The sequence below is a fragment of the Narcine bancroftii genome, chromosome 11 (assembly GCF_036971445.1).
Source record: "Narcine bancroftii isolate sNarBan1 chromosome 11, sNarBan1.hap1, whole genome shotgun sequence".
NCBI lineage: Eukaryota > Metazoa > Chordata > Chondrichthyes > Torpediniformes > Narcinidae > Narcine > Narcine bancroftii.
Window position 1 is genome coordinate 17,865,114 of NC_091479.1, and position 24,466 is coordinate 17,889,579.

General features: G+C 50.6%; 2 protein-coding genes across 8 annotated transcripts in view; both read left to right on the forward strand.

Moving 5' to 3' along the window:
- The window catches only part of znf592 (zinc finger protein 592), a 161,676-nt gene extending 154,359 nt beyond the window's left edge, over positions 1-7,317 (forward strand). For 6 of the 7 annotated variants that reach the window (XM_069902743.1, XM_069902744.1, XM_069902747.1 and 3 more), the window contains 2 exons: positions 277-412; positions 2,813-7,317. In XM_069902743.1, the coding sequence (XP_069758844.1) occupies positions 277-412; positions 2,813-3,295 (619 nt within the window). In that variant the 3' untranslated portion in view covers positions 3,296-7,317. The remainder of the gene's footprint in view (positions 1-276; positions 413-2,812) is intronic. The other variant, XM_069902749.1, reaches the window with a different exon arrangement.
- A 6,080-nt stretch (positions 7,318-13,397) lies between these two features.
- Positions 13,398-24,258, forward strand: sec11a (SEC11 homolog A, signal peptidase complex subunit). The gene is made up of 3 exons (XM_069904535.1): positions 13,398-13,590; positions 21,844-21,953; positions 24,104-24,258. The coding sequence occupies exons 1-3, from the start codon at positions 13,540-13,542 to the stop codon at positions 24,255-24,257; spliced, it is 315 nt and encodes a 104-aa protein (XP_069760636.1). The 5' UTR covers positions 13,398-13,539; the 3' UTR covers position 24,258.
- The last annotated feature ends 208 nt before the right edge of the window (positions 24,259-24,466 follow it).

Genomic DNA, 24,466 nt, shown 5'->3' on the forward strand with positions numbered 1-24,466 from the left:
TGCCCAGAAGACATCCATTCAGAAATGGGTCAGCAGAATGTGTTTCTGGAACAGCGACACAGCAACAGATGGAGCTAATCAACTGAATGTTTTAAAACATTTTTGCACTTGGCTGAAGAAAGAAAATTAGCCAGAAAATGTTTTGATGAATGAATCTGAAATTGTTGATTGCAATGGCTAGCTATGCACTTAAATGGAAAAACAGGATTGGTCTTAACCTATTGATGGAAGAAATGCCTTTTGATATTTATGATTTTTTTTTCATCTCATTTCCAGGTACTGCACAGATGAAAAGCACTTTTTTGCCAAGCGTTTCATGCTGGAAAAACACATCAACCTAATGCACGGCATCAGAAACCCAGACTTTAACCAGATGGCGAAAGCTGTGCACACAAACTCAGCTGCCAAAGTGGTGAGTTTTCCTTCCCCACTTGTTTCTGAAGGTTTTCAAGTCGAGTTTACCGTCGTCTGATTGCACAAATGCAACCCAACGAAACAGCGTTCTCCAGTCCTTGGTTTAAAAAAAACCACGCAGACACACACACACAAACAAACAATGCACAAGCAGGACAAATATTCATACATACAAATAAATAAATATTGTTTCATGGGTATGATAGCCTTGGATGGTTGGTGTCGGCAGTTCCTTTGGTCGTTCAGTGTTCTCACTGTCGCACTGTTGTGTGTCTGGACTTCCCTGCATCATTTCTGAGGTGATCAGCGAGGTACACCTCAGCAGGAAACCTGGCAAGGTATATTATTTATGCACATATCTCTGAGGACAAATGAGATCAGACCAAGAAAAAAACAAGGAAAAGATTTGATTGTCATCAAGTTATACATCACAGAAACCGGCTCTTTGGCCTACTTTAGCCAAGCATCAAGAACCCATTTACACGTAAATCCCTTTTTTAAAAATTCTCCCCACATTCCCATCACCTCCTCCACTTTAAGGGATCTTTTGCTGCAGTTGTACAAAGCCTTAAAATAAATAATTCCTTGAGTACTATAATTTTAAAAAGAAACTGCTGGAAGAACTCATTGGGTCAGGCAGGATGTGTGGAGGCAAAAGACCAGACCCCTGCAACAGGGCAAAGTGTAGAAGGGAGATAGCCGGTATAAAGAGGTGAGGGGGAGGGTTGAGGCAGGGGTTGGCAGGTGATGGATGGGTGCAGGGGGAGTTGATGGCCAGATGGATCTGGGTGGGAAAGGGGTGGAGGTGAGTGACAGGCTGTTGGGTGATAAGGAGAAGGAGGGAAGGTGCAAATGGAAAATTTATTGTTGATACCACTCAGTCGTACGTCACTACTCAGGCAGAATATGGGATGCTCTTCTAGTTTGGCAAACTGATGGAAGAACTCAGCATTTATGGGAGACAAACTGTGTGCAGGGGGTGATAGTTGGAGGGTTGTTTTGGGATATTTATTGAATATGAATGCATGCTTCTAAAGTTTACAGATGACTCCAAAACCAGTTGTTATTGGTGATAGGGTGCAGGGTGGTAAGGTGGGTATAGCAATCACAGATGAAATTAATCCTGATGTGTGCGAGGTGATGCGCACTGGGGGGACATACAAATTAGGATATTCAAATTCTTAGGGCCCTAAGAAGTATTGAGGATCAGGAATCCTGGTGTATAACTTAACAAAATATTGACCAGGCCGCCACAGGAGTACTGTATCCAGCTCTGGTTGCCACACCAGAAAAAGGGCAGGTTGGCACTGAAGAGGGTGCTTGGGAAATTCACAAGATGTGGTCTTGGGTGGAAATATTTTAGTTACAAGAAGAGCTGGGATTGGCTGGGATCTATTTTTCCCCCTTGGGCAAAGGAGGATGATGGACATAGATATGGTAGTGTATAAAAAAAACATTTTACCAGAACACAGGTGACTAAACTAGAAGTAAGGGGCACAAAATGGATCTGAAGAAGGATTCTTTCACCCAGAAGGTAGTTGGAATCTGGTCCGAAGGGGTAGCAGAAGCAGGTTCTCAAAGCATGGAATAAATAGCAAGACAAGCACAAGCCACAGTGGCAGGGATGATAAAACAAGGCTGGTTAACAGGATAAGCATACATGATCATCTACACACACTTGGTGGGGGCAAAGGGTTTTTATTGTACCTGACATCACCTACAACTCTGTGATTCTTTTTCCTGCAAGCGGGACTGAATTGCCATTTATTGGTGGGGGTGGTGGGGGGGGGGGGGTGGGAACTGTACTCAAAGTACACTTGTCAACAAGTACAAAAATATAAACAGACTGTGCAATACAGAGGGGAAAGAAAAGCGAGTGCCCGATTTGAGTTTGTCATGGAGGTGTCCGACGGTGGAGAGGTGGCAGCTGTTCCTGAACCTGACGGTGCCGGCCTTGAGGCCCCTACAGCTCTTTCCTGATGGCAGCAGTGAGAACAGACTGTGTGCTGGCTGGTGGGGATCCTTGATGATCGCTGCTGCCCTCAGACGGCAGCGTTCCCTGGAGATGTTGCTGATGGTGGGGAGGGGTCCACGACTGACTCAAATGCAGAGAGGGCACCACTGCTTTCAGATCACATTTTGACTTGGTAATTCATCACTGTTTTTCCAATACTACTGGATTAGAATTCTGGATATAACTATTCTGTGGGAATACATGCATGTTAAGAACTGCAGATGTATAAGAAAATATATCAGCAGCGAGCCAAGGGTAGGCAATAAATGCTAATCATTACTGGTGATCCCAGTACCCTGAAAATAAATAATAAGCCATATTTTTAGTGCACACCTGCTTAAATATGTCGGCCTTATGGTTTCTAATTGTTATTTACTTTTTGAGGAGGACTTACCTGGCAAGCGGTTGGCAAGCGACTCCGAAGCAGCTGAGCCGCTCAGCTCCAGCACCATTGCGTCGTTCTCCAAAAAGCTGAAGGTTGCACTGTTCAAACAGTACAGATGTTCCAAGTGTGGTTACATGACCAAGAGCCAACCTGATTTCCAAGAGCACATCCCCCAGCACAAGACTGATGGCTCAACTTTCCAGTGCTCGCAGTGTGGCCTCTGCTACACATCCGCGCTCTCCCTCAACAGGCATCTCTACATTGTCCACAAATTTAAAGACCCCGAGAAGCTTCAGGCTGACGCGATCAGTGAAAACGGGCAAGGCGAACACAATGGGGAGCCGACGCCGGGCGAGGTGGCCGATCTCCAGTGCCAAGTTTGCAAAGACGTTTTTGACAGTGAAACAGCACTGAGCGCTCACGTTCGGACTCACGGGATGAGATTTATATTATCTAAGCAGAACGGAGGATCGGAACAGTGATTCAAATCTCCTTTGTCCTGGACGAGTCTGCAACGATAAGCCTGGTTCATGGAAACATAGCACAGCAGCATATAAACAAGTAAAGGAAAGTGGTCCTCGTTCATAGCTGATCCTTAAGATTCTCCCTGCCCTTTCAAAAGTCCAAGACAGTGAAACAAGTGTTGCTTCTGGGTCCCTCTTCTTAATTTTTTTCTTTTTCTTGTTGGCTTCAAAGCGTTAGGTTTTCTACTTTGTACAACCCAATGCACAATAGAACTCCACAAGGAAAACAAGCCAAAACATCCACCTCTCAGTGCTCTCAAATTCTGTACTGTCTCGCGTTAGTTTGCTCGCTTGTCTCAAGGCTAGCTCTCAGTTCGACTTTCCCCACAGGCGTGAGTAGCTATTAGTCCATGATGTCACAGTGTGAAGCATGACCCACTGCTTCCGTACCAGTCAACATTAGATCAGAATTGGGGCCTGGAAGTTTGGTGCCTCTATTTTTAAAAGCTCACTTAGTGGCTCATAGTTCCTGTTAATATAATTGGTTTGGTGTGCATGAAATAAGGATTCGCAGTGTAATTCAGGTAATTTTAAATCTCCTTTCCTTTCCACTTCCTTATTTAGAAGTAAATAGAGAGATTATAATATGAAGAAATGTCTGCAAACAATTACAATGCCCCTGTCATAGTTTGTTGAGCCATCGTAACTTTTGTGGCACCTTAGACATGCATACACCGCGGTAACAGACCATTTTGGCCTATGCCCAATTTACACCCCATTAACTTCCACCCCTCCCCCAACGGTAGGTTTTTGATCTTATCAATTAGTTTCCTTCATGCTTCTTGCCCACAGTTTCACCATGTCCCTCACCTCCCTGTTACAGGGAGCTGAATAGTACAGGTAGTCAGAATGAACCGTGTTAAACAGTAGTCGGTTACAAAATCTACTTTGTAATCGCAACCTCTAGGTTTCCATCTCTTTATTCCTGTAAAGAAACTGTGAAACATAATGCAAAACCATTTGTTCAAAAGTGACTTTTTTTTACTCTGGTTTGTGCAGTAACCGGAGGTTGGTTTTGCGATAAATTCCATAGCACAGCACGACTGTGTCTCTTCCAATGCACATGGCTGACTCGGACACCAGACCTGAGATCTCTGTGGCAGCTCCCTAATTTGTGAGGTCTTTTTTGAAAACTCTGACATTTGCTTCCTGTTACTTATAATCACAGTTTTTTCTCCTCTTTGTGTTGAAGACGGACTCTTAAAATCACGGACTAACCTCGCAAAGGCAAGCTTCTCGTTTTCCAGTTTGTTCTTGTGAATTGTAATCCCAGTCATTTCCTTTTTTTGTGTGACTGTCGCAGTATATCTTTACTGACTTTTAATTTTATCGAGGAAAGAAGAAAAACTATTTAACTAGTTAATTGTAGCACCTGGTTAGAAGAAGCTTTGAGCCATTATATTTATTCCTTGTTAATTAGAAAGAGCTGTGTGTTCTCAATTCTTAGAGTAACTTAAAGCTCTCTCCAGGTATCAAGGGGCAGGAGGAGGGATAGAAGTCCCCGTATTCTCAGGCACAACTCCCCAAAAGGATGAAACAGAATCTTCAAACCTATATCTTTGCCTAAAGCTCACAGATTGTTCTAAAACGAGATACACAAATGGTGAGAAAGCTAGTAAAATAATCCAAGTTTTCAGACAAAAATTGCAGTGGTATTATTCGAAGCTTACTTGAGGGCAGCAGGAGACCTTGCAGCACCTCGCATTGTACAGGAAAAGTCACCACAAGCTGTCCAGTCATTGTTATTTTAATTAGTTTTCACGTTGTGTCGCTCAAATGCGTAGCTATTTGTAGAGTTACTGACTTGCAACAATTTGCTCCAGAATTGGGTATTTTGGTAGTCTTGTTATTCTGGCCTGTAGGAAGTTTATCTGCTGGTCGCTACAGGGATTGATCAGTGGAGTGTATCAGTACCTTCATTACATTCTGGGCATCAGACACTGGCCCAATACAAGTCACTATCAGAATGCAGAATGAATTCCTATTGGGAATTTGAATGGCACTCTCTCCAAGATGCCATTTTGAGATCTCGGACCAAACCTCAGTCAAACTTCCTTGTTTATCCGTAAGACAGAAATAGTTCTTTTCCAAAGCCCAAATACCTAGAAAAAAAACGTTCGAACCGAGATGCAGAGTGAGATTCTCCACACCCTCTAAAAGGCCAAGCTGTGATATAGAATAGACTATTGCACGTGATCGATGGCAAGTCGCTTTTGAAATTGTTGAACTGAAAATCTTGCTGCTGAGTTAAAATTTCCACCAGTTCTCACAGTTTGGGAAGAAATTAAAAAAAAACTCATTTAAACTGAAAATAAAGTGAAGATGTTTGACACTGGTGCTGGTTACCAGGGATAAGTGTGTGTTGCTACAATCATGTAAAGCCACTGAACAGCTAACGATCAAGAACCAACTTTAATATGATCTGATATTTTAGGTTGAGGCTAGATTTCAAGTTGTCGAGGTTTAGTCAATCTTAGAAATCCACTTATGAAATTATTTCTTCTTGCTGAGTGGGAATTGTGCACTGGTTTTAAACAAGTCCAAGCAATCAGTGTGAACTAAACTGCCCTTTCCCTCCCTGATTATGGGAAATCCAAAGTGAGCCTTGCTTGCCTGGAAAAGTTTTTTTTAAACAAGTGTTTTCCTGTCAGACTAGGTTGTGCATTGGTTTGTTTTGTTTTCTCTGTCTCTCACCCGTTCAAAGTGGAGGATGCAAGCAAATGTCCAATCTCCTTCCTCGCTGTAAATCGCTTCAGAGCACAGCTGTTTAACGAGAGCATCCTCAGCTTCTCTCACCCCGACCGGGAAGAGTGACGCATTCCTCTCCTTCTGCTCATTCCCACGAAGCAGACATCGTAGAATGTATGAGATTGAATTGGGAGTCGACGCCATTGCTGTCTTCGTAAATGGGCAGTGCCATTCCGAAAAGTGTTCATCATCTGACATGTGCACTGCTGTTCCCTCTGGTACCGTTGTGAAAGGCACTAAAAAGTAGTTTACAGGAGGACCAAATAAAGTATTTTAAAAGATTTTTTTTTAAACTGGTGTAATTCCCTGCATACATGACCACTGTACTGTATCTTAAGTTTGTAAAATTAATTCCTTTAAAGAAAAAATGTATCTCCCATATTACTCAATTTTATAAATTACTTTGGAGATTTATATTTAATTGTAGTCATATTGACTAAAATTTTCACGTACTTTCTATTTAAGTGCTGTACTACCTTACACTGTCCATGTTCACGTGATCTGTGTTATATTACACTCAAAGGGAATGTTCTAGACTCCAAGCAGAACTCCGTCAAGACACGCACACTCCTCTCTGACTTCCCAGGTTTTCCTGCCGCGTGCCATCCTCTACCCGTGAGTGGCGCCTCGCCTAGTCTGAAGAGGTTGTGAGTCTGTGCTGACACATCTGGTTAAGTGTATCCATCCAGAGAGCTGGACATTCAGAGCAGTGATTGGAGTCTGGAGTTTGCCACTTCACTTTTTTGAGCCAAAATTCAGCTCTCTTATTTACTGATAAACAGTCAAAATAATTTAAAGTATTTATCTCGAATTCAGCTCTCTTCACTTACTTTATTTCATTGTCTTGATACAGCATATACAGAATGTTTGTACTTTTTGATAAATGTGTGTCGTAGCGTGTAGAGAGACATTTTGCAAGGTATCCCATATAGTTTGCTAAAGGTAGATCTACATGTTATCAGGGATTTTTTCCCCTTCCCCAAGCCATCACCCCTCTATTTAATCTGCATTGGCCTCTGTGCCTTGTTATTATGTTTACTTACAGATGTTTCAAATAAAAGCAGCAAAGTGAATTTAACCATTTGTCCTTTACAGTTATCTCTATATTGCTGTAATCTGTAAATATTTAGCAACTATCCTGTGGTAGTGCTCTCAAGTATATCAGTGGATGCACTGTTTTATAAGGCTAAGAACATTTCACCAAATAAAGCAGAATATTATTCTTCTGTAAACGTGTCCCCTTAATGCTGAGAAGGCTACTAATGAACATAGTGGGAAAAGGACATGGCCACAGAGGTTGATGGCATCTTTTACTCCCTACGGCCTTCAGACATGGCTGACACCTTTGCAGTTTATTTGGAAATAACCTCAGGTATTTGTCATCCAAGCCTTTCCATCTCTTTGCCTTTCAGACATTGACGGGCTCGGTTAGCACGACGCTATTACAGCTCCAGCAACCCGGTTTCAAATCCGGCGCTATCTGGAAGGAGTTTGCACGTTCTCCTCGGGTACTCCGGTTTCCTCCCACCTTTCAAAACGTACGGGGGTTATAGGTAGATTGGGGTATTTGGATGGCACGGACTCGTGGGCTGAAAGGACCTGCTACTGTGACGTATGTCTAAATTTTTTAAATTTAAAAATTCCTTTAAATGTATCAAGCTTTTGATCACCAAGCTCCAACACCACTCTCATTAGCCGTTTTCACACCACAGGGGAGCAGTGACCCTACTTTGTCCCCAGGACAAACTTACACAACACGGTCCAAATTCCTGGGAATTTGCTCTCCCTGGTAATTTAGGGGATTTCCCACCCCCAACCGATGATGCATTGCTCAAGTTCACCCCCTGTCCGTCCCCAACCCCTCCCCCCACGTTGTAACGGCGGCACAATGCAGGATGAATGGCAGACTTTGTTTCCCTAAACCCCTCACCCAGCTAGAACTGCTCTGGGAAATCCAGCTAGGTGAGGGTTTATGGTTAACGAGGACGGCCATTCATCCTGACATGTACTGCTGTCGGGGCGTGCTGATGCGGCCCACGGTTGTCAGGCGGTAAGTATCTTTTAATTTTAATCGCCTACATGACGCACCGCTGATGTCACGAGGCTTCCCCTGCTTGGCCATTTGGCTCTTCGCACCGCTGATGTCACGAGGCTTCCCCTGCTTGGCCATTTGGCTCTTCGCACCGCAGGGAGAGGGAGGTCCAGGAAAATCTCCCGGGGCCACAGACCCATTTAAAATTCTCGGGCCAACCTTTCCACAGCACAGGTTCACGGGAGGGTTCGCGGGAAAACGTCCAGGGAATCTCCGTTTTACAATGCAGTGTGAAAAGGCCTTTTGATTCATTGTCTATTTTAACTGTATTTCCTTAAGGGGCTTGGAAAGTTTTACTCTGTAAAATTCAAGTTAATTTTGACAACTATGAAAATGTATTCCAATACCTCAAACTTTTTCGAATTTCAGGGGATGGTTCTACAGAGCATTGCGGTGATTTTCCCAGTGCACTTACATTCCCAGTAATGCCAGTTGCAGAAGGCTTTTGAAGTAAGTCGTGGAAAGAAGCCTGGCAGTTACTCTGGATGGTACTTCCACTGACCTGTCTTCACCAGCATGTTTCTCTATCTCACAATGTGTCAATTTCTTGAGATATTGCCACATTTTAAACCCACAATATTCAAAACAAAAAAGAAACTCATCCGAAGACCGGGTAAGTGCAGAGATTTGCTACAAATCTAAAAGGATCATTTGAATCCAGGGCTGAATATGAATGTAGATGAGTCTTCTGCTTTAAATGCAAGAGAGGGAAGATTTTAAGGATTGAATGAATTTGAGAGCTTGGCAGAGGAAGGGAAGAATTGGATGTGCTAAAAGTGTAGATGATGAGTAATGGGCATTATGACCTGTGCATGTAGCACAGTAGTTCTGTGTTCGTCCAGCCACCTTTCCAGTAAATGTGCTGTGATTTCCGATAGAATATTAGGAGGTCCTGCAGCCAACTTGCAGATATCATGTTCTCACAAGCAACAATGAGATCATTGGACAAAGTGGATTTTTTTCAGTTGACGTAAACATTACCAAGGGATGTGGAGGAGATGCCTCTTTGAAAATAATGCTAAGAAACTTCAATACCTGTCCGAAGAATCAAATGAAACTTCGGATTCTCCAGCAATGCAATTATCATCCAATGGCAAGCAATGGCAGCATGAAGGACTTGGGAAGGCTTGTGCATGAATCGCAAAAGATGGGTTTGTAGGTTGCAGCGGGCGATCAAGAAGGCAAATGAAATGTTGGCTTTCGTTTCAAGAGGAATTCAATTTTTAGGAGCTGGGGTGAGGCTGCATCTGGAGGACTGCTTGTAGTTGTGGTCTCCTTACTTGAGGAAGACTGGACTGGCTTTGGAGGCGTTGAAGAGGAGGTTCACCAGGTTGATTCCAGAGATGGGGGGGTTTAGCCTATGAAGAGAGATTGCCTCATCTGGGACTGCACTCGCTGGAATTTAGAAGAATGAGAGGGGATCTTATAGAAATTATAAAATTACGAAAAGCTTAGATAAGCATAGGTAGTTGCTGTTTCCATTGGTGGGTGAGACCAGGACTCAGGGGACTAGATTTAGGATGGAGATGAGGAGGAACTGCTTTTCCCAGAGGGTGGTGTATCTGGAATTCGCTGCCCATTGAAGCAGTCGAGGCGACGTCAGTAAATATATTTAAGTCAAGGTTTTTACATAGTTGGGGAATAGATAGACATAGATTTTTACATAGTAGGGGAATTAAGGGATATGGGGAAAAGGAGGTGAGTTGATCATCAGATCAGCCATTGAATGATGGAGAAGGATGGCCGACTCCTGCTCCTACGTTCATCCACTCCTGAGCTGTGTTCACGTGGATTATTTCATCACATCTTGGAATGATACTTAAATCTGCAATATTCTGACTCTTAAATTTTGATAAGACGCTCCATGAAGGGGTCCCAACCCGTTTCTCTCCACAGCACAGCCTGATCCACTCACCACTTGGGATTCTGGCCTCTGCAGGTTTTTGTTATTTTTCTGGCTCCTCAAATTGTCTACTACAGTCTTCTGCACGACTGCAGTCAAAGGCAGAACCATACTCGGGGGGGGGGGATAATGAGGCAGGGTGGAGGGGCAATTACTCAAGAGTTGTGCTTCTAGGGTGTACAAGGTTATCTTAAAATTCTTACCTCAAAGCAGTCATAGCTAGGCTGTCAGAAAAAGTAACAGTGTTTCACATAAATGGATGCGAGGTCAGGTCATCCGATCGCACAAGTACAACCTGACAAAACAGCATTCTCCGGTCCTCTGTGCAAAACACGCAGAAATAACACACATACAGAGGAACAATGCACATGCAGGACCAGTATTTGTGCATACGTATAAATAAATAAATAGATTTTGTTTCATGAATATGAGAATCTTGTTGAGTTGATGTGAGCCGTTCCTTTGGTCGTTCAGCTTTCTCACTGCCTGTGAAATGGATCAGCGGGGTCTCTCCTTCAACCACCCCACCATCGACATGACCTACCTGGATTGTTGCCTGAGGAGGGCACACAAAATCACTGAGGACCCCTTCCACCCCACGCACCATGCATCTTTCAGCTGGTCCCATTGCGGAAGAGACACAGGGGTATCAGAGCCAGCACCGCCAGGCTTCTTCCCATGGGCAGTGAGAATGCTGAACGACCAAGGGAACAGCTCACACTGATCGTCCGAGACTCTAAAGTTTATGAAATATTTATTTATTTGTATCCATGAATACTTGTCCGGCACATGTATTGTCTATATGTGTATTATGTCTCGTTGTGTGTTGTTTGCATTGAGGGCCAGGGAATGTTGCATTGACAGATTGCACTTGTGCAATCAGAAGACAATAAACTTGATTGCAGCCTCTTCTCACTGCTCCCTTCAGGCAGACCACCACCTCCAGGGTCAAGAACCGTTTCTTTGCAACAACTGTCAGGCTCTTAAACCTCTTCATGGTATACTAATCGTGGACTGCTCCAACAACACAAAAGGACTGCTGCCTGCACTATTCCAACTCTTCCCAACACTGGGAACATATAATCCGAATTCACCCTGTCTAGCCCCTTGATAATCTTATATACCTCAATCACGTCTCCCCTCATCCTTCTAAACTCCATCACATATAATCCCAGTCTTTCTAACCTATCCGCGTATGTCAGTCCTGGCATCCCGGGAACTAACCTTGTTAAATCTGCACTGCACTCCCTTTATAGCAAGAATGTCCTTCCTCAAATTTGGGGACCAGAACTGGACGCAATATTCCAGATGAGGTCTCACCAGGGCCCTGTACAACTGCAGGAGGGCATCTCTGCTCCTATATTCCAATCCCCTCTTTATGAAAGCCAACATGCTGTTTGCCCTCTTCACAACTGGCTGAATCTGCATGCTAGCTTTTAGCGACCGGTGTACAAGTACACCCAGATCCCTTTGCACTACCCCACTCCCTAGCTTGACTCCATTTAAATAATACTGTGAATATTTATATCTTATGTGTTTATTTTCTCTTTAATTCAGTTATTTCCCTATCAAAGTTCAAAAAAGCTTTCCCAAAGGTTCCTTTTATTGTCACCTAATAATACATTAAAAATGTAATATCCCCATTATGCTTCAACTTTAGCGGCCATAAGGAAACAAAGATTCGCCAAACAGTAGGGAAAAGAGTTCTTCTCAGAGACACTGGGAGATCCACGCTATTAGGGCGGACAGAGCCGAGGTGCCACCTGCTCTCTCCGATGCAGAGTAGACCACCGCAGGAGCACCAGATGTAGTGAACGACCCCCGCAAGTTCACAATTTTAAACGTTGCTTCACTCGGAAGGACTGCTTGGGGCCCCTGAATGGTGCTGAGGTGTGGGCGCAAGTGGGACATAGGGTGTGGTCGCAGGGTTTGGAGCCAAGGGTGCGGAGGGGAATCATGGAGGCAAAGCAGAGAGCAGAGAAGATTTGCTAAACCCACCCACAGGAAAAAGAATCTCAGGATTGTACGTGATGTAATGAATGTACTTTGACAATAAACCAGTGAGGAGGGGTAAGAACATCTCCACAATCTCCAACAGTACTGGAGTGCCACAGGGCTGTGTTCGTAGCCCCCTGCTCTCTTTACATCTACGGTTGTGGCTCGGGACAAACACCATCTACAAATTTGGTAATGATGCCACAGTAGTGGGTTGTGTAAAAAGGGGTGATGGAGCATTGAATCTGGCTGAACGATGCACCAACAACAACCTCGCACTCGATGTCACCAAATTGTTGACTTCAGGAAGGGAAAGCCAGTGGTGTATGATCCAGTGATCATAGGGAGAATCACGGGAGGAGAGGGTGAGAAAATTTTAAGTTCTTGAGAGTTACTATCTCGGATGATCTTTCCTGGACCCAACTCACTACATGAAGAAAGCACGTCAGCGCCTCGACTTCCTCAGGAGCTTGTGGAGGTTTGTTGTGACACCAGAAACCCTGGCAAATTTCTACAGAGGTATGGTGACCAGGTCTGGTCTGGGGCGTAAAGCCCTCCAAAAGGAAGTGGGCACAGCCCAGGACATCACAGGCAAAACTCACCCCACTTTAGAGAACGTCTACAGGGAACGCTGCCGATGGAGCAATCATCGAGGACCCACACCACCCAGCCCACGCTCTGTTCTCGCTGCTGCCTTCAGGAAAGGGGTATCGGCGCCACCCAGTTCAGGAACACCTGCTACCCCGCCACCATCAGACAAACTCAATGGGGGACTCACTTCTTAAGGGATTCTTACTTATGCCCTCGCTATGTTGCAGTTTGCTCGTTTACGTTGCGTACGGTTCTTGCACGAGCAATAAGTGGTCATTCTGCCTCGTCCCCGCCCAGGAGCAAAGAACCTCTTTGTGCTTTGAAATCTTGCGTCTGGGTGCGACCCATTTCAGGGAAGTCATTTAGCACGCGCGGTCTGTAAGGATCTTATACACGTCTGGGTGGGCTCTCCATGGGGGTGTCCGGTCTCCTCCCATCATTCAGGGGTGTCGGGTAATGGGGTAAAATTGGGCAACGCAGGCTCATGGACCGAAAGGACCTGTTACCGTGCTGTGGGTCTAAATTAGCTCTAATCTACACCTTCGTCATGGGAAGGGCAAATCAAATTTGGCAACGTCATGCAAACAGGGCTGGAAATGTTGAAAGGTTGGAATCCAGCCACATTTTGCTCTGACTGGGGTGTGTGTCAATCATCTCTCAGTGGTTCAGGTCAACCTGGCAGCTCCTCATTGGCCCGGACTCCTCCCGGCCGGCAGGGGGCGCGGCGGAGCTCCCTCCCAGAGTGCTGCGCGCCGTGGGCGGCCCTGCTCTACTCTCTCCGCTCTTTGTCCGCCGGCGGCAGCGTGTGCGAGGCGGCGGGGAGGGAGAGGCTGAGCGCCGCTCGATGTCGGTGTAGGCGGCGGCGGCGGCGAGATGGTGTCGCTGGACTTCCTCAACGATGTGCGGCGGATGAACAAGCGGCAGGTCGGTGGGGGCAGGAGGCCCCGGGGCCTGGGTTCCGTCCCCGTCCTTCCCCCCCCCCCTCCTCCCAAGGGCCCGGGTTCCCCCCTCCTCCCAAGGGCCCGGGTTCCCCCCTCCTCCCAAGGGCCCGGGTTCCCCCCTCCTCCCAAGGGCCCGGGTTCCCCCCTCCCCCCAAGGGCCCGGGTTCCCCCCTCCCCCCAAGGGCCCGGGTTCCCCCCTCCCCCCAAGGGCCCGGGTTCCCCCCTCCCCCCAAGGGCCCGGGTTCCCCCCTCCCCCCAAGGGCCCGGGTTCCCCCCTCCTCCCAAGGGCCCGGGTTCCCCCCTCCCCCCAAGGGCCCGGGTTCCCCCCTCCCCCCAAGGGCCCGGGTTCCCCCCTCCTCCCAAGGGCCCGGGTTCCCCCCTCCTCCCAAGGGCCCGGGTTCCCCCCCTCCTCCCAAGGGCCCGGGTTCCCCCCTCCTCCCAAGGGCCCGGGTTCCCCCCTCCTCCCAAGGGCCCGGGTTCCCCCCTCCCCCCAAGGGCCCGGGTTCCCCCCTCCCCCCAAGGGCCCGGGCTCCCCCCCCCCACCAAGGGCCCGGGTTCCCCCCTCCTCCCAAGGGCCCGGGTTCCCCCCTCCTCCCAAGGGCCCGGGTTCCCCCCCCTCCTCCCAAGGGCCCGGGTTCCCCCCTCCCCCCAAGGGCCCGGGTTCCCCCCTCCTCCCAAGGGCCCGGGTTCCCCCCTCCTCCCAAGGGCCCGGGTTCCGCCCCCCCCCCCCCAAGGGCCCGGGTTCCCCCCTCCTCCCAAGGGCCCGGGTTCCCCCCTCCTCCCAAGGGCCCGGGTTCCCCCCTCCCCCCAAGGGCCCGGGTTCCCCCCTCCCCCCAAGGGCCCGGGTTCCCCCCTCCCCCCAAGGGCCCGGGTTCCCCCCTCCTCCCAAGGGCCCGGGTTCCCCCCCTCCCCCCAAGGGCCCGGGTTCCCCCCTCCCCCCCAAGGGCCCGGGTTCCACCCTCCTCCCAAGGGCCCGGGTTCCCCCCTCCTCCCAAGGGCCCGGGTTCCCCTCCTCCTCCAAGGGCCCGGGTTCCCCCCTCCTCCCAAGGGCCCGGGTTCCCCCCTCCCCCCAAGGGCCCGGGTTCCCCCCTCCCCCAAGGGCCCGGGCTCCCCCCCCCCACCAAGGGCCCGGGTTCCCCCCTCCTCCCAAGGGCCCGGGTTCCCCCCCTCCTCCCAAGGGCCCGGGTTCCCCCCCTCCTCCCAAGGGCCCGGGTTCCCCCCTCCTCCCAAGGGCCCGGGTTCCCCCCTCCTCCCAAGGGCCCGGGTTCCGCCCCCCCCCCCCCCCCAAGGGCCCGGGTTCCCCCCTCCTCCCAAGGGCCCGGGTTCCCCCCTCCTCCCAAGGGCCCGGGTTCCCCCCTCCTCCCAAGGGCCCGGGTTCCCCCCTCCCCCCAAGGGCCCGGGTTCCCCCCTCCCCCCAAGGGCCCGGGTTCCCCCCTCCCCCCAAGGGCCCGGGTTCCCCCCTCCTCCCAAGGGCCCGGGTTCCCCCCTCCCCCCAAGGGCCCGGGTTCCCCCCTCCCCCCAAGGGCCCGGGTTCCCCCCCTCCCCCCAAGGGCCCGGGTTCCCCCCCTCCTCCCAAGGGCCCGGGTTCCCCCCTCCTCCCAAGGGCCCGGGTTCCCCCCTCCTCCCAAGGGCCCGGGTTCCCCCCTCCTCCCAAGGGCCCGGGTTCCCCCCTCCCCCCAAGGGCCCGGGTTCCCCCCTCCCCCCAAGGGCCCGGGCTCCCCCCCCCCACCAAGGGCCCGGGTTCCCCCCCTCCTCCCAAGGGCCCGGGTTCCCCCCTCCTCCCAAGGGCCCGGGTTCCCCCCCTCCTCCCAAGGGCCCGGGTTCCCCCCTCCTCCCAAGGGCCCGGGTTCCCCCCTCCTCCCAAGGGCCCGGGTTCCCCCCTCCTCCCAAGGGCCCGGTTCCCCCCTCCTCCCAAGGGCCCGGGTTCCCCCCTCCTCCCAAGGGCCCGGGTTCCCCCCTCCTCCCAAGGGCCCGGGTTCCCCCCTCCTCCCAAGGGCCCGGGTTCCCCCTCCACCCAAGGGCCCGGGTTCCCCCCTCCTCCCAAGGGCCCGGGTTCCCCCCTCCTCCCAAGTGCCCGGGTTCCCCCCTCCTCCCAAGGGCCCGGGTTCCGCCCCCCCCCCCCAAGGGCCGGGTTCCCCCCTCCTCCCAAGGGCCCGGGTTCCCCCCTCCTCCCAAGGGCCCGGGTTCCCCCCTCCTCCCAAGGGCCGGGTTCCGCCCCCCCCCCCCAAGGGCCCGGGTTCCCCCCTCCTCCCAAGGGCCCGGGTTCCCCCCTCCTCCCAAGGCCCGGGTTCCCCCCTCCTCCCAAGGGGCCCGGGTTCCCCCCTCCTCCCAAGGGCCCGGGTTCCCCCCTCCTCCCAAGGGCCCGGGTTCCCCCCTCCCCCCAAGGCCTGGGTTCCCCCCTCCTCCCAAGGGCCCGGGTTCCCCCCTCCCCCCAAGGGCCCGGGTTCCCCCCTCCCCCCCAAGGGCCCGGGTTCCCCCCTCCCCCCAAGGGCCCGGGCTCCCTCCCCCCCCCAAGGGCCCGGGCTCCCCCCCCCCACCAAGGGCCCGGGTTCCCCCCTCCTCCCAAGGGCCCGGGTTCCGCCCTCCTCCCAAGGGCCCGGGTTCCCCCCTCCTCCCAAGGGCCCGGGTTCCCCCCTCCTCCCAAGGGCCCGGGTTCCCCCCTCCTCCCAAGGGCCCGGGTTCCCCCCTCCCCCCAAGGGCCCGGGTTCCCCCCTCCCCCCAAGGGCCCGGGCTCCCTCCCCCCCCCAAGGGCCCGGGCTCCCCCCCCCCCACCAAGGGCCCGGGCTCCCCCCCCCCCCACCAAGGGCCCGGGTTCCCCCCTCCTCCCAAGGGCCCGGGTTCCCCCCTCCTCCCAAGGGCCCGGGTTCCCCCCTCCTCCCAAGGGCCCGGGTTCCCCCCTCCTCCCAAGGGCCCGGGTTCCCCCCTCCTCCCAAGGGCCCGGGTTCCCCCTCCTCCCAAGGGCCCGGGTTCCCCCCTCCTCCCAAGGGCCCGGGTTCCCCCCTCCTCCCAAGGGCCCGGGTTCCCCCCTCCTCCCAAGGGCCCGGGTTCCCCCCTCCTCCCAAGGGCCCGGGTTCCCCCTCCTCCCAAGGGCCCGGGTTCCCCCCTCCTCCCAAGGGCCCGGGTTCCCCCCTCCTCCCAAGGGCCCGGGTTCCCCCCTCCTCCCAAGGGCCCGGGTTCCCCCCTCCTCCCAAGGGCCCGGGTTCCCCCCTCCTCCCAAGGGCCCGGGTTCCCCCCTCCTCCCAAGGGCCCGGGTTCCCCCCTCCTCCCAAGGGCCCGGGTTCCCCCTCCCCCCACCAAGGGCCGGGGCTCCCTCCCCCCACCAAGGGCCGGGGCTCCCTCCCCCCACCAAGGGCCGGGGCTCCCTCCCCCCACCAAGGGCCGGGCTCCCTCCCCCCACCAGGGCCGGGGCTCCCTCCCCCCACCAAGGGCCGGGGCTCCCTCCCCCCACCAAGGGCCGGGGCTCCCTCCCCCCACCAAGGGCCGGGGCTCCCTCCCCCCCACCAAGGGCCGGGGCTCCCTCCCCCCACCAAGGGCCGGGGCTCCCTCCCCCCACCAAGGGGCCGGGGCTCCCTCCCCCCACCAAGGGCCGGGGCTCCCTCCCCCCACCAAGGGCCGGGGCTCCCTCCCCCCACCAAGGGCCGGGGCTCCCTCCCCCCACCAAGGGCCGGGGCTCCCTCCCCCCACCAAGGGCCGGGGCTCCCTCCCCCCACCAAGGGCCGGGGCTCCCTCCCCCCACCAAGGGCCGGGGCTCCCTCCCCCCACCAAGGGCCGGGGCTCCCTCCCCCCACCAAGGGCCGGGGCTCCCTCCCCCCACCAAGGGCCGGGGCTCCCTCCCCCACCAAGGGCCGGGGCTCCCTCCCCCCACCAAGGGCCGGGGCTCCCTCCCCCCACCAAGGGCCGGGGCTCCCTCCCCCCACCAAGGGCCGGGGCTCCCTCCCCCCACCAAGGGCCGGGGCTCCCTCCCCCCACCAAGGGCCGGGGCTCCCTCCCCCCACCAAGGGCCGGGGCTCCCTCCCCCACCAAGGGCCGGGGCTCCCTCCCCCCACCAAGGGCCGGGGCTCCCTCCCCCCACCAAGGGCCGGGGCTCCCTCCCCCCACCAAGGGCCGGGGCTCCCTCCCCCCACCAAGGGCCGGGGCTCCCTCCCCCCACCAAGGGCCGGGGCTCCCTCCCCCCACCAAGGGCCGGGGCTCCCTCCCCCCACCAAGGGCCGGGGCTCCCTCCCCCCACCAAGGGCCGGGGCTCCCTCCCCCCACCAAGGGCCGGGGCTCCCTCCCCCCACCAAGGGCCGGGGCTCCCTCCCCCCTCCCCCCCCCCCCCCCCCCCTTGGGGCTGTGGTGCCATCTCTTTTCTGTCCCCCCCTCCAGCCCATCTTTCCTATATGTATCTCCCGGGCCGTTGTTCCATACCCATCCCCATGCCGTCACCCACACCCTGCACTTCTGGGTCATGTTTTCCATATCCTCCACCACCCCCACCCCTCCCCTCCCCCCATCCCATCAATGCCCTCCCATTGAACCTTGCCTTTGGATTGGTTTACTCCTTGTGGAAAGTTCTTCATTCAGGGTTGATACCTTTTAACAGGCATAAATACGACCAGATGTATAATTGCTTTTGAGAATACAAGAGTCAAATCTGTTTTGTAATTTGGCCCAAGACGTTCTCTCATCATTGATTCCAGATAACTTCATAAACAGAAGTGGGCCCTTAAACCTGTTCCACCACGCGGATCATATTCTGTTCTTTGCTTTCTCCCAGTGTCCCTGGACTCTTCTAGTTTGAATGGCTTCTGATCTCAGCCTTAAAAATATCCATTGATTCCTCCATGGCTCCCCGGGGTAAAAAATTTTCAACTTTCACCATCTTTCGAGAATGTATTCCCACCCCCCTACCCCGCGCCCCCCCCCCCCCCACTGCCGACATCTCACAGTTACCTCAGTTTGAATATACCCTTTGGTTCTACGTACTTTCTCAAGAAGTGTATCCTATTGAGGTTCTTATCTGATGTGATAGAGCAGAGAGACACAAGGGTTTCGATTGCCCATTAGCGTCTTTCTTCACGAAAGTCAGCCAGGCTTTTCCGCCTTTTGTCACAGCCGGCAGAGAATGACTTGTTCGTAACGTGTGTTTGATATTTCACTGTTTCTGTCTCTTATTATAATTTTTTTGGTAAGGTTTAAACTATCTAATGCCCAATCGAAGTTACACAGAAGTTGTGTGCTTCAGTCTTGACTTGTTGATATGCAGCTTCTGGGCGCCCTCCCACTGGATGCATTAAAATTGACTTCTCTGATTTCTGCTAACCTAATCTTAGTTCTCCTTCCCTTCATTTTCCCCTCTATCTTCATTCTTCCAGCTCTCCACCCCCTACCCCTTCCCTCTCCATTCACAGAGCCATCCCCCCCCCCTCCCCCTGTCTGTGGGTGTGTCCTCCCTCCCTTCTCCACCTATTACCTCCTGCCTTTGGGTCTGTGCTCTTTTTTCCCCCTACCCCCTAATATTTTGTTCGGGGGGTCCTGCCGACATTTATCCAATCCTTGATGAAGGGCTCAAGCTCGAAACATTGGTTATGTATCTTTATCTGCATAAAGTACTCGGTTTGAACTGCTGAGTTTCTCTAGCACTGTGCTTTTAATCTGAGCCAGGTTTGTGTGTGATCTTTAGGCCTCAAGAGACTAGGCGAGAAAGGGCTTGGATTGTCCCTATCTCGAGCATCTTTAATATTGGTGTGCCAGATTTTAATTTTGGAGTGGAGTTTATTGTACAAATAAACACCCGTCAGTAGTCATAACTAAGAAACTACCTGCCAGTGCATGAATACAGTTGGCAAATTGTGAATGTGTGATCATTTTCAAACATGTGAAGTTCCCCTGTTAATGTCACCAAGAAGGATAACAAGGTTAATGATTAGAGCTTGACCACCTATTCTCTGCACACTTGTATTAGAAGATAGAACATTACAGTATAGGCCCTTCAGCCCTCAATGTTGTGCTGACCTATATATTCCTACCAAAAATATACTAACCCTTCCTCCTTCCTCTTTCTATGTTTCTTTCATCCATGTGCCCTCCACCACCACCCCTGACAAGGCATTCCAGGCACCCACAACACTGTGAAGAATAAACAGAATTTCATCCCTGACGTCTCCCTAAGCTTCCCTCCCTTCACTTGGTGCAGGTGTCCTCTGGTGTTTGCTATCCCTGACTCTCAAAATCTCGTCGAACTCTCAACCTCCTTCACTCCAAAGAGAAAAGAAATGACTGGAAAAGTTAATTCTTTCCACAGATTGCATAATCTGTTCCATCATCCAGCATTTTTAGTTTAATTTTACAATTAAATGTTGGTTGTTAGACCGTTAATATAACATTTGAAACTACTTTGATTGTTTCAAAACTTATAATGCACAAGAACGTAGTGACACGGTAAAATGTAATTAGTCAAAACTCCACCACCGAAAATCACATTTAACAAGGGGATTTTTTTTCCTCAGTCTTTAATTTTAAGAATTTCTTTGCACTTTTTTCCCTTGGTTTATTTACTTTGCTTCTGTGTCTGATGGTGATTGAATTCTAGTGATAACTTGCTTGTCCTGGTTTGTACATTTAACTAAACTTCAGTTTTATTACAGGTACACGATCCTTTAATCCGGAACCCTTGGGGGACAATGTGCTCTGAATTTTGGATTTTTCCAGATTTTGGAAAGCCCACCCGAATTGTGCTGCCGTATCCACCCCCACCCCCTTCCAGTCGTCCGGCCGCCTCTCTGCCCACTTACCAGATTTTGGAGCTTTCAGGATTTTATATGTCCGGATAAAGGATCGTGTGCCTGTATTGACGTCCAGTCTCGTTTGCCATCTTAAAACATGTCCCATCTGTGAACTTTCTGAGCCAATCAACAGCCAAGTCTTATGAGTATTGAGTGCCATTTTAAATTCAAGGTTATTATCCCCTGTCTGTACCGCTGAAGAATTCAAGTCCCTCTGTCTTGTTTACTCCAGCTCTGCATTCACAGAGAAACGCACTCACCTCGACCCCCACCCTCCCTTTCACCTTCCCTCCTCTCCGTTGTCCAATTAACACTTTTTTTACTCCTCCCCGCTTTTCTTTTAATTCATCCACCTGCGACTCGAACCTAGAAGAAGGGCAGTATGGTTAGAATCTGCCGCTGACTGAAGAGTTTGTACGTTCTTCCCGTGTCTGTATGGGTTTCCCCTGGGGGCTCCAGTTTCCTCCCATCTTCCAAAACATACTGGCGGTGGGGGGGGGGGGGGGGTTGTAGGTTAATTGGGTGGCAAGGGCTCGTGGGCCGAAATGGCCTGTTACCGTGCTGTACGTCTAAATGTAATATGTAAATTTAAGGTCTCAAACCCGAAACAACAGTGATGGACGCTGTGAGACTGGCTGAGATCCTCTAGCATTTCCTGTGTTTTTACTTTGGATCACATAATGCAGGGCATAATCCCTTAAATATGTAAATAATTTCAACTAAATATAAATATTTGGGGATAATTTTCTCAGTTACAGATACCGTTAATCAATCTCTCGGCCTGCGGGAAGAAGCTCATCCGCAGCCTGGCAGAAATTCCGAAGTCGGGGTAAAAATGTGGCCGCTGTTTTTCCAGAGGATGAAATAGTGTTACCTTTGCTGCCCTGAAAGTTGGAGAGAGGTTGGAGGAGATGAGAATCAGTTGTGGGTATTTGGTGCCCTGGGGAAGTTTATATCTCAATGTCCAGTTTGTTATCTTTTTAAGAAATTGGGCTTTGTGTTGCAGTTTTCTCTCAAATTTAATTTGGAACATGCAATTTTTTTGACCCCCACCAAAGTTATGGATATTTGGTTCTCTGCTCTAGTTTAATATTTTTAATTTAGACATTCAACACAGTAACAGACTCTTCTGACCCACGAGCTTGTGCCTCCCAAATACACCCAATTAACCTACAACCCCTCCCCCCCCATATGTTTTTGAAGGGTGGGATGATACTGGAGCAGACAGCGACAGATTTGAACCCGGGCTGTTTGCGCTGTAGCAGAGTGGCGCTAACTGCTACGTTGACCATGCTGCCTTTGTGAAGGTGGTTTCCTATTAACCTGTGCTTGGAGTACATTGTGCGACTAGTGCTGTTGAGAGATTTGCTTTTACAAATTCTGCTATTTTATAAAATGACAAGATTGATGGGTTTGGGTACATTTACATAGAAATCACGGCCTGTGTACAATTAATGTTCATTTTGTTTCAGTTGTACTATCAAGTGTTGAATTTTGGTATGATTGTATCATCTGCATTGATGATATGGAAAGGATTGATGGTTCTCACAGGGAGTGAAAGTCCAATTGTAGTTGTACTCAGGTAAGAGATTTAATTTATTAATTTCTGTTCGCTCATCAGATGTTTGTATCTTGTTAAAGGGTCCTCACCCACCCTTCCCTCACCACTGTTCCCTCTAAGGTTCTCAACCTTTTTCTTTCCACTCACATACCACTTTAAGTATTCCCTATGTCATAAGTGCTCTGTGATTAGTAAGGGATTGCTTAAGGTGGGATGTGGGTGGAAAGAAAAAAGTTGAAAACCACTGTTTTAATCATCCCTCATGGACTCGTTATGTGCGCGGTTTCAGATCTCCAAAGGAAATGGGCCAATGGCAATTTTTCTCAAGCACAATATTTCAGTAACAATTGGGTTGAGAACAGTGATTCTCAACCTTCTCTTCCCACTCACGTCCCACCTTAAGCAATCCCTTACTAATCACACTAATCACCGAGCACCAATGGCCTAGGGATTACTTAAAGTGGGATGTGAGTGGAAAGAAAAAGATTGAGAACCACTCATAAGCTGTGCACATGTGCGCGCACATTTTATAGCCAGCACAAACAGGAAATAAAGTGCACATGAAAGGTTAGTAACTAATGTAGTTATATTCAGTACTATAATCTGTTAATTTGTAGTATGCAGTCATACTTGTATTACATTAAAACATGCCAGTACAGTTTTATTAGCCATGAGAGAGGCTGTGCCAAAATTATCTTGAAACAATTTCAGGTTTACTTTTACACAAGCATTCAGTGTGCACAGGCTTTTGTCACAGGAGAAAAATTTGCACAACGTCAGATTTTTGCACGCACTGATTACTAAAAATGAGAGGGAATATTGTCCCTCACCCTTTAGCCTCACCATCGTCACAGCCATCACCTTTGAGTGTGTTGACCCCTGTTTGAGCAAAATATACAATGAAATTCTTTGACCAACATTCGAAGGCTTGGGCATGATTGATGGAGTGGCTCTATGTATACTAGGGTACTAATAAATCATTTTGATTTGGAGACAGTCAATCATTCTACTTCCATCGTCACCACATCTCAAAGCCTACGACTGTGTGGCTCCGAATGATAACACCATCTACAAATTCGCTGACGATACCATGGTGGTGGGCTGTATAAAAAGGGACGATGAGACAGTATGCAGGAGGGAGATTGAGAACCTGGCTGAATGATGCACCAACAACAACTTTGTACTCAATGTCACCAAAACCAAGGAGCTGATAGTTGACTCCAGGAAGGGAAAATTAGAGATGTACGATCCAGTAATTATTGGGGAATCAGAGGTGGAGAGAGTGCGCAAAATTAAATTCTTGGGAGTTACTGCCAAACACTAATGACATTGTGAAGAAAGAACATTGCCATCTCTGCCTCCTCAGGAGTTTGTGGAGGTTCAGTATTACATTGGAAACCCTGGCAAATTTCTACAGGTGTGTAGTGGGAAGTGTGCTGACCAGCTGCATCACCGTCTGGTCTGGGGACACCAATACCCTTGAGCTTAAAGCCCAGTACATCACAGGCAAAACCCTCCCCACCATCGAGAACATTTACAAGGAACGCTGCCGTCAGAGCAGCAGCAATCATCAAGGATCCACACCACCCAGCACTCGCTCTGTTCTTACTGCTACCATCAGGAAAGGGGTATAGGTGCCACTAGACTCGCACCCCCAGGTTCAGGAACAGCTGGTACCCCTCCACCGTCAGACCCCTCAACACCAAACTCGGGCTCATTTAAGAGCTGTTACCGTTGCACTTTACTGATTTTTTTTCTCTCTCTGTATTGCACAGTCAGTTTGTTCACATTTCTATTTATTTACAAGTGTACATTGAGTACAGTTTTTTTTTGCACTAATAAGTGGTAAAGTGCCCGCAAGATGAAGAATCTCAGGGTTTTAAATGGTGTTATTATGTACTCTGACAATAAACCGTAAAAGAAGAAATTACAGTCGGCCATTTTGTCTGCCCAGCCTGTTCTGCCATTAGGATCATGGCTGCCACATTTCTGAACTAACCCCACATCCCTTGATCCTGTGCAGACCAGCACTCTGGTAGAACTGGGCCTTGTTTGAGATGTGGTGATAGTGGAGGTGGAATAGATAGGTTTTCTTTTATGCTGACTCTCTCAAGCATCATGTGCTTGTCTGAAAGAGCTGGGGCTAATCTGTCCTTTCCTTCATGTTTTAGTGGGAGTATGGAACCTGCATTCTTTCGAGGGGACCTTCTGTTCCTGACAAATCGTGTAGAAGATCCCATTAGAGTGGGCGAAATTGTTGTCTTCAGAATTGAAGGGCGAGAAATTCCAATTGTACACCGGGTGCTGAGGATTCATGAGAAGTAAGTGGACCAAGAACATGAAATTGTTTAAGATTGCCTATGCCAACCCCTTTCTGTTGCCCTGTGGTGGGATGGGAAATCCATTTCCTTTTACCCACTGCCACAAACTAAATTCAAATGCTCACCTCTCTCCCCATCCAAGGAGAGATGTTCTACTGTTGCTGTGCAATTGATTGTCAAGTTCCAAATTTCTCTTTGCAGCGCCATGCTTTT